Below are 14,061 nucleotides of genomic sequence, written 5' to 3' on the forward strand. Positions count from 1 at the left end.
GACAATGCAGGGGCATAATGGGGCCATGCTTGATAGCTGAGCTAGGCCAGCTGAACACAAGACGGAATCCTGCCGTCTGACCTGGACGAAAAGCTGATTCAAAGGGGTGGAGTGCGCACATTGCGCAACAAATGTCGACGCGAGATGATGGCACAGCGTCTCGCTGCGGCCCGTCGTTCTGCACGTCGCCCGTAACTTCCTCAACACATGTGTCTTGGTCGCCTTGCATGTAAACAGGTGCATCGCTCTAGACATGGGGAGGCGAGATTGTACTTCGCATTGTGTGAGTCGGTTATCCACATCAAATGGCCTTTCATGTGAATTTTGCCATGTTGACATATCGCGCAAAGCTGTGGTCTTCGCCTTGGTCAAGACCACGCTCCTGGACGGCTTGCCGGTAGCGCTCCTTGATGCCAGTCTCTGGGTTATCCGGGTCCATTTCGTCCTCGTAATCCATATCTTCGTCCATCATACCAGCTTCATCAGAGTTTTCCGCGTCACTAACCGTCTCTGGCTCTTCCTTTCGGGGCTTTGGTTTTGGCTTTGTTCCTGCACCACCCACCTTCATATCTCTCATCATCTTGTCCAATTCTCGCTGACGCGTCTCCTTCTTCTCTTGCTCCCTCTCTGCCTTGCGTCTCTCAAGCTCTGGTTTATAGTCTCGCTCAAATTCCTCCTTCTTTTCTTGCACGCCCTTGAAGAACTCGTCCATGCCATCACCCGTCATCGCACTAACACCCACCACGCTGAGATGCTTGTAGAACTCCTCGAGCACAAGTGACATGCTGTTCAGTAGACTGCCCATGTATCCACTTCCTCCAACCGAATCTTCCCCGCCGTTTTCTTCCTCGTTTCGTAGGGCGGATTGGAATGCCTCGAAGTCGGTCATCCAGTCTTTTGCAAACTGGGCGTCTTGCGCGTCTGTTTTGTTGAAAACAAGAATCATGGGCAATTTTGTCTTGTAGAGGATCGAGCAAGCGTAGAGCATGTTTGACATGAATGTGCTGGTGCTAGTAGTGCGTGGTGTGTCGATGATGTACGCGATGACCGTGGGGAATGTACTGGCTAAGCTAGAAAGCAGAATCTCCCCACTTGCTGACCAGACAAAGACCTCAATCTGACCCGGGGTATCCACCAATATGTGTTTGACCTGCGGTTGTTGCGCCGGCGCTGCCTGCTTCTCCTTCCCACCGCTCGTCATGAACTCGACTGTCGACTGTTCCTGCTCCGGTTTGGGAGCGGGCGGCTGTGTTCGCTTCTCCAGTAAGCCGATGACCTGATCGATCTTTGTACTGAATAGGTTCAAGCTAGTCAGGATGCCGCCGTTCGGCCCTAAGTTGAACTGCTTCATAACCTCCTTGTAGTTAACGCTATCGCGGATATCGATGTTGGGTGTGAAGGGAACATGGTGGACGGCAGGATCGAGGTTGATGATGTACGGCGGTGATGGAGACGTCTTTGACACGGACGGTTCGCTCTGAGTGGGGTTTGGGTGCGTATAGAGATGCGAGACGAGGCGCTGCATGAATGTTGTCTTTCCACTACCAGCCATGCCCACACATACTATTGAAACGGGGAGATTTGAGCTTGTAGTGGGGGCAGAGCCCTCGGGAGCCATTGCCGTGGACATGACGGAGGTCGTGCGCGAGTTTGGGGGGAAATAGCGAGGAGACGCTGGCGCTTTATAGATAGCAACCGAGTTGGAGGAAATTTGGAGGCTCGAGATGCCTATGATATAGAGGTAAAGAGCGCAAAGGTAGTCTGTAGTGAGCGTCGAGTAAAGGCGTGTTCAATGCTGTGAGGAATGAACTCCAAACGTCCCAGAAATTCTTAGGCGGGGCTGACGCGCTAGCGGTCGGCCGCGGTGATGTCAGGCCCAAGCGCCGACGACATGTCCAAACTTTGACTGCGCGCTCTTTAGCTGCCTGAAACACCGTCAACACTGATTGACGTATCCTCAACACGAAAATGGGTCTGGAAGACTTTGAAAAAGAACTTGCGCAGAGCAAAAAGAAAGAAGACAAGAAGAAGCGCGATCGAAGTAGAAGTCGCGACAGACATAGTCGCAAGCACCGTTCCTCGCGCCATCACGACGACGACGAGCGAGACGAGCGCCACCGTCACAAGCGATCGCGACACCATCGAGAGACATCAGAGGAGCGCGCGCGAAGAAAGAGGAAAGAAAGGGAGGACAAGGATGATCGTTCACGCCGGAAGCACAAGGAGCCGGCCTCTAGCGACGATGAGGACCGATTGACGCGAAAACGCAAGTCGCGACACTACGACGAGGACGAGTCTTCTGGCGACGAAATACCAAAAGAGAAGGACTACGCGCCACCAGACGATGACATACTGGACCAACAACTCGAGGAGGCAGCCGACGCTGACCTGCAACGCGACGATTGGATGAAGGCGCCCTCGTCCATGGACATCGACTATGTGCAGCGGAAGAAGCGAGAGGAGAAGACTACATATGTCAGGGAATCGACCCAGCCTCAATCAGCACTCAAGATCCACAAAGCCGAGCTGAATCATCATTTGGCCGACTCGAAGAACGAACAAGAGACTGTGGCAGACGAGCCGACGCAGAGAGAAGTGAACTATACCTTCGGCGACACCGGAGCACAATGGCGAATGACCAAACTCAGGGGCATATACCGGAACGCCGAGGAGTCTGGAAAAAGCGTCGAGGAGATAGCCATGGAAAAATACGGTGACCTCCGCGACTTTGACGAAGCACGCGAAGAAGAGATTGAGCTTGATCGCAGAAAGATGTACGGAAAAGACTACGTGGGCAAAGAGAAGCCATCGGGCGAGCTGTATGAGGAGCGTAGACTCGCTGCAGACATCCACCGCCCATCTCGCACGTCACACGAGCCCGACGAGCTACCCCAAGGCGAGGTCGTCTCAGATCCCCAGCCCGTCACAAACACCGGCATGCTCAGCCAGACCGAACTCAACAGGCTGAAAGCCCAGATGATGAAGGCCAAGATGAAGAAAGCTCCCAACGCTGCTCAGCTGGAAGCCGAATACAACGCCGCCCTAGCCAACTCATCTAGCTCGAAAGACCGCGACGTCGTCATCCTAAACGCTATGGATAACCGTATGCTAGCTGGCGGCCGCCAAGGTGAAGTCACCGCCCTCACAAACAAGCGCGGCACAGAGCGCGGCCTCGTCAAAGAAAACGACGACATGTCCATCGACGACATGGTCCGTCAGGAACGTCGCACCAAAGGCCAAGCTGGCGGCGAAGGCGCCCTGCTCGCCTCCAAAATCGCAAAAGACGCCAAATTCGACAACTCGCTCGACTACATCGACGATAACGCCTCCAAACTCGCCGCCCGCGCCCCCAAATCATCAATCAACCTCCGCAACGCCGCAATCCAAGACTACACCAAAATGAACCGCATCCTCGATTCCTGTCCCCTGTGCCACCATGAAGACAAATCCCCCCCGCAGCCCCCTGTTGCTCCCATCGTTTCCCTCGCAACACGCATCTTCCTCACACTCCCCACTGAACCTGAAATCAGCACTGGCGGCGCCGTCATAGTGCCCATCCAACACCGGACCAATCTCGTCGAATGCGACGACGACGAGTGGGAGGAAATCCGCAACTTCATGAAGTCCCTCACTCGCATGTACCACGACCAGGGCCGCGACGTCGTTTTCTACGAAAATGCGGCGTTTCCCGGACGCAAGGGACATGCAGCTATGAACGTGGTGCCTATCCCGTTTGAACTGGGTGATACTGCCCCCGCGTTCTTCAAGGAAGCTATTCTCGAATCCGCAGGCGATTGGACGCAGCATAAACCTATTATTGATACTGCAAAGGCGTCGAGGAATGGGCTGGGTAAACAGGCATTCCGCCGTAGTTTGGCAAAGGAGATGCCGTATTTTCATGTGTGGTTTGAGCTGGATGGTGGGTTGGGGCATGTGGTTGAGGATGGGCGCGCATGGCCGAGGGGCGATTTGTTCGCCAGGGAGGTTCTGGGTGGTATGTTGGATGTGGGTGTTGAGGTTGTGAAGAGACAGGGACGATGGAATAAAGGAGATCGGAGAGTTGAAGGATGGAGAAAGGGATGGAGAAAGTTTGATTGGACGAGGGTGCTGACTGAAGGACAATAGGCGGATATAGTCTTTGAAATGACGCTGGAGCCCATTGTATTACAGGCGATTAGTGGCAATTGCGTCCAAGGAGTGTTGTTTCGTCTATTACTGTATGTGGAAAATGTCCATGGAGAATCATTGCTCTGCTTCCTTACTGAAAACTTGCCAAACATGACTTCACCTACTGCCACGACCATTACAAATCCTTTTTGTGTCAAATCTATCCACACGTAGTTGATACCCAGCTTTCTTCGACTCAACGTATTAAATAGCACTTCCTCAACGCGCAACACATCCCCGTATCTCTTCCTTGCCACCACCAACACCACCATCGTCGTACGGATCAGCTGTCAACCAGACACTGTTTCCACGCCGATGTCTTTGTACTGGTGCCCACCACTCATCGCCAGGCGCTTGTCAAGGACGCTAACACAAAAGCAAACGGCGACACTTTTCCTAAACAAAAGCCCAGGGTATCAGAAGGAAGGCAAGCTTAGGCAAAATCGGCCGAGTAGGAGAAACCGCGGAATTCTTCTTGCATCGCTTGTGAAAGGACTGAAGTATCGTTAGCAAGGTTCTCTTTGTGTTTGCGGAAGCTCGAATCAACATACCAGATTGCACAGGAGTAAGCACGGGCGTGACGCTCGTAAACTCAGTATCAAAGTTGCTAGTATCCGTTGGGCTGGTAATCTGGGGAGTGAATGGCGGCTGTACTCTCTTATGGTAGATGTCATCCCAATTGATGTTTCTGAAGAAAGCATGCGACATGATTTCTTGGGCGTCAGTAGGTCCAGAGCCAAGTCGCATTTCCGGCTCACGGGTGAGAAGCTTCTGGAGGATGGAAACGGAGTCGCGAGGCATGTGAATGGGGTAGAGAGGTTCGTCGGCAAGAATAGCGTCGTAGATTTCGTCTTCGTCTTCACCGCGAAAGGGTGATTGTTGAAGGAGCATCTGGTAGATGAGGACTCCAAATGCCCACCAGTCGACGGCACGACCGTACTTCTTGTCCAGAAGGATCTGAATGCATTTGTAAGTATAGTGCTAGTATCATGCTTGAATGAATACATACCTCTGGTGCCATGAACTCGGGGGTACCACAGAATGTGCTGGTCGTTGACCCATACCACATCTCTTCTTTGCACAACCCGTAGTCAGCAATTTTGATATGCCCATCTAGAGTGAGCAGAATGTTATCCAGTTTCAGATCTCGGTAGATGACACCGTTCTCATGGAAGTACTTCAAAGCGAGGCAGACCTCGGCAGCATAAAACCTGTGCAATAGTTAGCAATCGTACCTTGATAGGACTATAGGACGAAAAGACGTACTGTGCTCGTTTCGTGCCGAACTGGCCCCTCTGAATGTGCAACATAAGATCACCACCACTAATGTACTCCATGACGAAGTACACTCGAGTTTCGGTTTGGAAACACGCATGTAGGTTCAGCAAGAAAGGATGTCTCTCCTTATTGGCGATCAAGAACACTCTCTTCTCCGAACGCGTGCTCTCGACTTCGTCGTTCTCAATGATGAACTCTTTCTTCAGTACTTTGATAGCATAGAGCTGCTTGGTACTCTTCGTCTCAGCCAACATTACTTTTCCAAAGTTACCCTTACCCAAGACCGCAAGGAAGTTGAAATGATCTAAGCCTATCCTCTTTCCAGTGCCTTGTGTATTTGCTGGGGGCGTGATCTTCTTGCCAGGCGCTTCTATCACTGCAGATGGAGGTGGCTTTGCAGGAGACTGAGGTTCCTGTACCTTTGGTTGTGGGGGTAGCGCCTGCTGCTGAGATTGAGGTTGTGCCTGTGGTGGTGGTTGTGGAAGAGGGTAGGACGATTTCTGGGGGTATGACGGCATTGGTGCCGGTTGTTGATGGCTCGGTGGATAGCTTGGTATGTTTGCATAGACTGATGGGTCGTAGGCAGCTGGTTGGGGAGCTTGCTGCTGTGGTATGCGTTGTTCCGCTGCATATCCACTACCTGATGACCTTGCGCTTTGTGGTTGGTAGTCTGTATTGCTGCGACCATATCCAGGCTGAGTGGTTTTATTCATAGCGGCCGCCGCCGCGGCCACCGAAGATTGAGTACGCGGGCCTGAAGAGGGCCTTGACCCTGAGGTTGGCGATGTAGGGGTGGCAGTAGACCCTGATGTCGAGTAAGAGGCACGAGCAGCATCAATGGATGTAGCCGAGGTCGGGTAGGATGGCTGCCTTGGGGGGCCAGGCGGGGGACTCATTTGCTCTTTGCCATACGAGTACCTGTCAGGCTGTGCTTGTTGTTCCTGGCCGGGTTGACCTGGTGATTGAGGTTGCGCCAATGGTAAAGGTTTTGTCGGTGGTGCTGGTCGCAGAGTACGTGTAGCCATGCTGGGACCTGATGACGACTGTCCCCTCCTCGTCCTCTTGATCTCCATCAAAATTTGATTAGCAACTTCCATCGACATACCGCAGAAGTCAGGTACAAAGTGTACACAGTGAGCGTGGCAAGTAAGGCCACATTCTGGAAAAGAATCAGCGAAGTTTGCCAATCAAATTACATAGCCACTTACCGTTACACTTCTTCGTCTGCTTGCGTCCAAGAGGGAGAACATAACCACAATGACAGCACCAGTTGGCGCCCATATTGGAAAAGTTTTCAAAGCGATGAGGAATGCGGTGATTAAGCTTGGCCTCATCTGGATCGGTCTCGGCGTTGGACTGAGTAATACACTTGGTAACGACCTTCGTGTAGCACTTCTTGTGACATGTGTAGTTGCAGTCCGAACATTGCATGCCGGCAGCATACTTGAGAAACTCGCCGCAGAGAGCGCAGCGCATGACGTTGTAAAACTGTTGCTGCACGAACTTGTGTCCGTACTGCTCGACGACATCCTCCTTTCGTTGACGGACAGCACCTTTGCGGCCGAGACCAAGATCGAAGGGCTGCTTGTTGCCCGTGTTCTTGGCAAAAGACATGGTAAGGTGGATGCGTCCTACTGGCTCCAATGAGAACCAATCGTCGATCATAATAGGACCTGTTTGGGGTTGTGCAGCACCCGGCGGTCGGGCCGCACCAGGAGCTGCACCTCCAGCGCCAGCACCTGCACCTGCGCCTGCAAAGTTTTGCCCTGGCGGTGGCTGGAATTGCATGTCGGGCTGGACACCCGTAGATCCTCCCATCTTGTCAGCAGCCACCCAGCCAGAGTTGGCGAGCTCAGTCTCAATCTTCTTCCTGCGCATCTCCTCGGCGATATCTGATATGCGGACCCAAAGCATACCAATGGGGAGAAGGTGGTCACCAGCCTTGTCGTATACCGTGATCTCGATTTCGTTTGCCTTGTCGATGCTGAACTCATGAACTTCGTCTGTCCAGCGATCGTTCCTGGAGGGCTTCGTACGGCCCTTGATTGCATCTTCAACCTTGATGTTGACAAACGTCTCTGGACCTCGACTGAAGCGCCCTGTGGCCGCATGGTCCACATCGGCAACGGCATGTACGCGCAGGGATAAGTGACCGCTTAGGGGTTTCCTTTGGCTCGGGATGTTCAAGCTGTCATCTAGAATCGTAGTCAGTGTCTGAAAAGGTCTTTTTTTCATTTGATGCCTACCATCACCACCAGCGTCACCGTCAATGTCCACATGAAGGTCCTCGTAACGCTTGAGGGAGTGCTTCAAGAGTTGTATCTTCTGGTTACTCTCGATGCGCTTGGCCTCGGCATCTTGCTTGCTCTTGCGGTCGCCCTCCATTTGGTATAGTCTCACCATCTTCTCAATTCCATCCTTGTACTGTTTTTCAACACTGAGCTTGAATTCAAGCTGGGTCAGCATGAGCTGAATTCGGGGGCCGAGATGCGGGGTGTCATATTTGATAAGGTCTGCACCAGTCAGCCAAGTACGTATTCGCGCTATGTAGTAGAAGTGTACCCAATTTGCTGTAGTTTGGCCGCTTATTAGCTGTGCCGGGTGCAGGCGGTGCATACGGCGCGCGCGGTGGCTGTAGAGCATCTCCGCCGCTGAGTTGGCTGTATTGGCTCTGAGGACCGCCATATCCGCCCTGGTCCTGCTGCGTGAAGCCATTCCATCCATCTTTGGGAGGTGGGGTCAGTGGGTTGGTCGGACTGAGGGCCGGCTGCAGAGTCATATTTTCCATGCCTGACGACGTTCTCTGCACATCCAGGTCTCTTAGCTTAGACTCGAAGTAGTCAATGTTTCTGCGGCCGTCTTTGATCTGCCCGTCGAGCCGTGAGAGGACTGCCGGGTTGTTGGTAGACTGGCGCATAGCATTTGCGGCGTTGATCAGGGCCTTCTCGCGGTCGATCTTGCGCTGCACATTGGCAACGGTCTCTTCGACGTTCGCCATTGCGACGGACGTCTATGGGGACTCGGCGAAGAAGGCGTGGGGACGATTCTTCGCCGATGGAGGTGACGGCGTGATTTACGTGCCTGGCGTTCGCAGGGCTTGAAGGGTGCGTCGACGCTCAGGAAGGCGCCGGACTTGCGGGCTGCTTCTGCGCGCAAGAAAAAGCCGCTCTGACGCGTCGTCGGCGTGCGATGGGGCGCGTATGCAGTGAAGACCTGTGACAAGGGCAGAGGCGTATTGTGGTGATGTCGTCGGGCGAACAGCGATTTAGCTCACGCATAAGGCGGCTTAGCGGTGCCCCACTTTCCCCCTCTTCGTGGAGTGGCGTCGGAAGAGGTTAGAGTGCCGCTGTCTTTGACAAGCCGCAGAGGTGCTTGGGTTTGGCTTCGTTGGGCCGAAGTCTGAGACAAGAGAAGTTATGACGACGCGACTGTCTGGGTGCTGGTCGATTATTAGTGGGGGACAGACGACAACGGGCGGCATGGCGGGGTGAACACACAACATTCGGCTCACTGTCTCACACCTATGGCGCATACATGCTATAGCTGCGCCGGCGCACATATCAAGCCATAGACATGTAGTATATCGCGCTCAAATCGCCCGATTGTTACTGCTGTTTCTAATCGGACTGTTATCTTTGTTGACAGCAGGACCGCATAATTTTGGCCTGATTGGGCATCGATCATGGACCACCATGTGCAACATGATCTGATTACGCGCGCCTTGTTTTCACTTGCACTTTCTTGCATCACGCTTTGTACCACCATATGAAACCGCAATCACACTATCCGTACACTCTTGCATGTTGAGCATTGATGTCGACGGCCTTTTGTTTTCTCCATGGAATGCACTCATGTATGGCATCAGAAAGCTCGCGCCAAGGAGCACGCACACGCGTCTTCTTACCTGAAATAGTAGCATCATAGGAGCCTGTCTTCTGCCTATCCTTGCTCTTTCGATTCGAGCTGCGACTTACTCGGAAACTCTATCAATCTTACTCTTCGTGTTGTTGTCGGATAAATGTCGTCCAAGCCTGCAGAACAAGGTATGTGGCTAGTGTGTTGTGGCGGTGCAATGGCAGTCATATCCAATCGGGGCGCATCTCGTCCGTATCCTGACTTCTTGTCAGCCACAGGCTTGGGGACCACCGGATATTTACCAGTTCCAGTCAAGATTGTCACATTACTTGATCTCATTCATGAGCCCTTACTACCTATCGTTCCAGAGCTTGGAGTAACAGTCATGTATAAGTCCGGATGCGCAGAGTTTTAGTTTGGGAGTCCCGCTATCCACATAAGGTTACACCTGGGCAGCCCGCAATATTATAGGTCTCTGGTCCACGCAGAAATACACGGATATTACTGGACAGATGTTGATCGTTGGGGCTGCAACCGTAGAACGTAAGATAGCGTACCGGCTTAACGTCAAGCTAAACCTCGGGTCGCGCTAGATCACATGACAAGCTGCTGCCTGAAGCAAAAGCTGTGGTACTTGAACAATCACTCGTATTTCCAACTCCTACAGCCCTCACCAACTCTCATCTCCTTCCAAAGATATCAGGGTAACCGGAAATTGCACGGATCCCTTCAGCCACGATGCTACCAGCCGATCGTCCCGACCCCTAGTTACACAGCCCAGGCACAGTGCCCGCTTTTCACACTTTCTCAAGAACTTCGCGACGAAATCTATGCGTACTATGTACTAGAAAAATATGGCTACCATTACAACATTGACGCAGGAAAGTTGTCGTTAGCGAACCGGCAGCCCATCGATCTGCGTCTAATGCATACTTGCAGAGCAATCGCGAGGGAGATGACAGGCGTTGGGCTGCGCACAAACACAGTGACTTTCAAAACAGGCGATTTCACAGATCAGCCGGGCATCTACGGGCTTCAATCAAGAGCTGGACGATTCAAGATGTTTATGGATCAGCTTATGCTCACTAGACGGCGAATGCTAACATACGTATTGGACTGTGTAACACCCCCCATGCTCCAGGAAACGGCCGCAAAATTGGGAGATGGTCGTCTTCATCTTGTGATACTTTGCCGTAGAGCACAAAGCAAACAGGCTCACTTACGTCTCAATACCGGTCAGGGGGCTAATTGACGCTTGGCATCAGAATCACGATATTGATGAGTCTACACAGTATCATGATGCGTTGCGATACATCTTAGAGCTTGCATCAGCCGATGTGCGATTTGAACAGCTTGCCTTGGGATGAGCTCCTTGTACCTGTCGCCTATCAGATAGCGCTACACTGGGCGCATGCACCATGGGAAGTTGTCTCAGTCGCCCAGCTTTCTTTGTTCGAAACTGCGTTTGGTCAAACCCAAGGGGACAGCAATACTATCGAAAACTATGAGTACTTCGCTGAGTATCTATGGTTTTTCTCTGCTGCGGCGATGGCTATCCATTATCTCAGTCTGCATCTACAGATTCGCCAGGATTTGTGGCATGTCATCCTCTTAGAGGACCACATGTCCGTCTCGAATCCAGAATTCCAAATGTGTGGATTCACCTCGTTTCGCGAAGAAAATCCGAAGCTCTGCATTATGCGACACATCAACCTATGGTCCAGTATGTGCCCTCTTGGATGGAATGAGATAATGTCCAATCCCGAAACAGAAGCTCCGATTGAGCATATAAATGCCCGCGCACCGATCTTCGCGTTGATCAAATGGCTGGATGCAGAGATGACTTCACGCGAGCACCTACCGGAATATACATTCTCGTTAAGCATAGAAGGCTTCATGACAGAAGCAGGGGATCTGGTTAAACAAGCTGTCATATTGCACGTGATTATCGCTGCATGCCCTCAGCCACATCTGTTAGACTCACAGTCACCGCCACAGCCTTCTCGTTTTTTCTGGGACTCATTGTCAGTTCCCTATCCAGTCTCTTCTAATTTTCCAGATTCTTTCGTCAAGGCTATGAAGGAGAATCTAGAACGTAAGTCTAATTTCATTACTTTTGTCGGGGCCTCAGCACGAGAGTCGAATTACGAAGAGCTTGTCCAGACACGTTCCGGATCGTCTCTCGAGTCATACCACGATGATTGGAAGACATTGCTACGAAAAGGTGTCCAGCCCCTAAAACGGGCAAGGATAATTTCGCCATGATATAGAACATGTATTATCTCGCCATTTACTTGATTGTAGACATGTAGAGAGGTACAAAAAGGACGACAGGTCGTTTTGAAACATAAGTGCAGATGGTTTACGATCGCGAAGTTGGTACGTCGCTGTAATCGTTAGGTCAACTATACCATAGCACATTATGAGAAATAAAGCAGGTGAGCTTTGAAGTCGCTTTCGATAGAGTTATTGAATAATGGTTTCTCGTATTGGTTGGCAGTCACTGTAAATTAAGAAGACTATAACATGAAGCTATATAAAAAGAATGCGTATCAACTTTGCTACGATCTCTAAAATGCTTCACTAACCAATCCTAAGGCACCGAAGCCATCGCAACTGCAATCAGAGCTATCTATATTGACACGGCAAAGGTGTCGAATATCACTGTCGTTGCAACGAACAAAGTATTTGATATTTGATTAGTAGTGAGCAAGAGCTGGGTGGAGAGATCTCCCTATGTACGGGTGCGAGCTAAGCGGGAAGCTTGGTCTACCTACCATCCGTGCGCATCCAATGCAACAGGTCAGCCAATGCAACACCAAAACCACAACCACCCACTCACAAAACGCGTCATAACTCCACCAATATGGACCCGATTCAAGAAGCGATTGAATTTTTGGAATCGCGTGAGGCTGGCAATAATTTCTCGTACCGCCAAATCGCGAAAATGTTTGGTGTTGAGCTTTCTACGCTCGTTCGAAGACACCAAGGCAAAACGCAGCCTAGGGGGACTATGCATCGTCTCCTCCACCCACAACAAGAGAAGGAGCTTGTAGAGTACATCAGGGGGCTCTCCGAGCGACGTTTGCCACCTACGAGGACAATGATACGCAATTTTGCGTCGTCTTTGGCTGGAAAAGAGGTCTCAGAAACCTGGGTTTCCCGGTTTCTAAGAAGACACCCATCTGAACTCATATCGCGCTACACCTCTGGGATGGACCGCAAACGTCACAAAGCTGACTCAGGGGCTAAATACAAGTTGTATTTTGAGCTTCTGCATGCCAAAATGATGGAGTATGGGGTGCAACCTACTCAGATCTACAATATGGATGAAAAGGGGTTTCAAATTGGATGCCTTGGGCGATCAAAACGCGTGTTTGACAAGGTGTTATATGATCAAAAGGGGGTTAGGGCATGCCTTCAAGATGGCAATACTCAATGGATTACTGTATTGGCATGCGTTTGCGCCGATGGTACAGCCTTGAGTCCATCCCTCATCTTCCAATCGGACGCTGGGACCCTACAAGCCTCATGGGTTGACGCTATTGACGCCGAAAAGCACTCAGTCTTCGTGGCGTCTTCTCCAACGGGCTGGACGAACAACGATATAGGGCTTGCCTGGCTCAAGGAGGTGTTCATAAGGGAGACGAGGCGTTCAGGAGTCAATGGGTACCGATTACTCATCCTTGATGGCCATGAATCTCATGTTACTATGGACTTTATCAATTTCTGTAACGACAACAAGATCCTCCTCGCCGTCTTTCCCTCTCACGCTACCCACACGCTTCAACCCCTGGATGTATCGTTGTTCAAACCTCTCTCGGACGCCTACTCAAATGAGCTCGCGAAGTACCTTCAGGACAGCCAGGGGCTGCTCCCAATAGTAAAAGGAGACTTCTTTCACCTCTTCTGGAGCGCCTGGTGTACTGCTTTTAAGCCTCCAACGATCATAAAGTCCTTTGAAGCTACAGGTATTTACCCCCCTAATGCCGAGGTTATACTTAAAAGATTCGTCAAAGGGGGCTACAATTCAGATGACGGCTCATCTTCATGCTTTTCTGAAGAAGACTGGGTCAAAATAGAGGGTATAATACGACGTCAGGTGAAAGATCAACGCAATAAGGAGGTCAAAAAGCTTCGCCGAAGTCTCCATCACATCTCCACCCAGGCAAGCCTCCTTAGGCATGAAGTAAGGGGCCTCCGGCGGGCTATGGGCATCAGAAATGGGCGGGAAAAGAAGTCCTACACTCTACAACTCAACAATCCTCATGAGTATAACGGTGGAGCCGTCTTCTGGTCTCCCAAGAAGGTCCGTCAGGCTCGGGACGATGAGGCGGCTCGACAACAACAACTACAACTCGAAAAAGCACAAAAAGCAGAGAGGGCTCAGGAGAAGGAGCAATCGCGACTCAACAAGCTTCAGGAGGCCGAACAGAAGCGTGTTGAGAGAGAGAGGCTCAAGGAGGCGAGGGAGAAGAAGCGAGAGAAAGAACGGGCTGAAAAAGAGCATCGAAAAGCAGCTCGCGACTCTCAAAAAGCTATACAACAGTCCCAAAACGGTAAGCGTAAGGCCTCACAAAGCTCCTCTCAAAAGCAGAAGCGTCAAAAAGGTGTTAGTGATGCTGCACGACGTGTACAAGCCGAGGTGGCTGCACCTGTCGTCCCAACTCAAACGACCCGCCAGGGCCGCACCACCAAGGTACCAAGTAAATATAAGTAGCGCAAGTTTATCGCAATAATATAATTACTACTATTGTTGGA

The 14,061-nt window shown here is 51.4% G+C and overlaps 5 protein-coding genes across 5 annotated transcripts; 2 read left to right on the forward strand and 3 right to left on the reverse strand.

Annotated features, from left to right (window-relative positions):
* Positions 1-313: 313 nt before the first annotated feature.
* On the reverse strand, positions 314-1,630 carry PtrM4_012260 (ATP-bind-1 multi-domain protein; the record flags this gene model as incomplete). The annotated part of the gene is made up of 1 exon (XM_001931164.2): positions 314-1,630. One exon carries the CDS (start codon positions 1,628-1,630, stop codon positions 314-316), a length of 1,317 nt encoding a protein of 438 aa, XP_001931199.2.
* Positions 1,631-2,406: 776 nt separating this feature from the next.
* PtrM4_012270 (CwfJ-C-1 multi-domain protein) lies at positions 2,407-4,125 on the forward strand (the record flags this gene model as incomplete). Its single annotated transcript, XM_001931165.2, has 1 exon — positions 2,407-4,125. The coding sequence occupies one exon, from the start codon at positions 2,407-2,409 to the stop codon at positions 4,123-4,125; it is 1,719 nt and encodes a 572-aa protein (XP_001931200.2).
* A 475-nt stretch (positions 4,126-4,600) lies between these two features.
* On the reverse strand, positions 4,601-7,110 carry PtrM4_012280 (uncharacterized protein; the record flags this gene model as incomplete). Its single annotated transcript, XM_001931166.2, has 5 exons — positions 4,601-4,662; positions 4,719-5,124; positions 5,177-5,378; positions 5,434-6,604; positions 6,654-7,110. The coding sequence occupies 5 exons, from the start codon at positions 7,108-7,110 to the stop codon at positions 4,601-4,603; spliced, it is 2,298 nt and encodes a 765-aa protein (XP_001931201.2).
* An 832-nt stretch (positions 7,111-7,942) lies between these two features.
* On the reverse strand, positions 7,943-8,443 carry PtrM4_012290 (uncharacterized protein; the record flags this gene model as incomplete). The annotated part of the gene is made up of 1 exon (XM_066103048.1): positions 7,943-8,443. One exon carries the CDS (start codon positions 8,441-8,443, stop codon positions 7,943-7,945), a length of 501 nt encoding a protein of 166 aa, XP_065965250.1.
* Positions 8,444-12,166: 3,723 nt separating this feature from the next.
* On the forward strand, positions 12,167-14,020 carry PtrM4_012300 (uncharacterized protein; the record flags this gene model as incomplete). The annotated part of the gene is made up of 1 exon (XM_066103049.1): positions 12,167-14,020. The coding sequence occupies one exon, from the start codon at positions 12,167-12,169 to the stop codon at positions 14,018-14,020; it is 1,854 nt and encodes a 617-aa protein (XP_065965251.1).
* Between the last annotated feature and the right edge of the window lie 41 nt (positions 14,021-14,061).

Source organism: Pyrenophora tritici-repentis, chromosome 1, assembly GCF_003171515.1.
Source record: "Pyrenophora tritici-repentis strain M4 chromosome 1, whole genome shotgun sequence".
NCBI lineage: Eukaryota > Fungi > Ascomycota > Dothideomycetes > Pleosporales > Pleosporaceae > Pyrenophora > Pyrenophora tritici-repentis.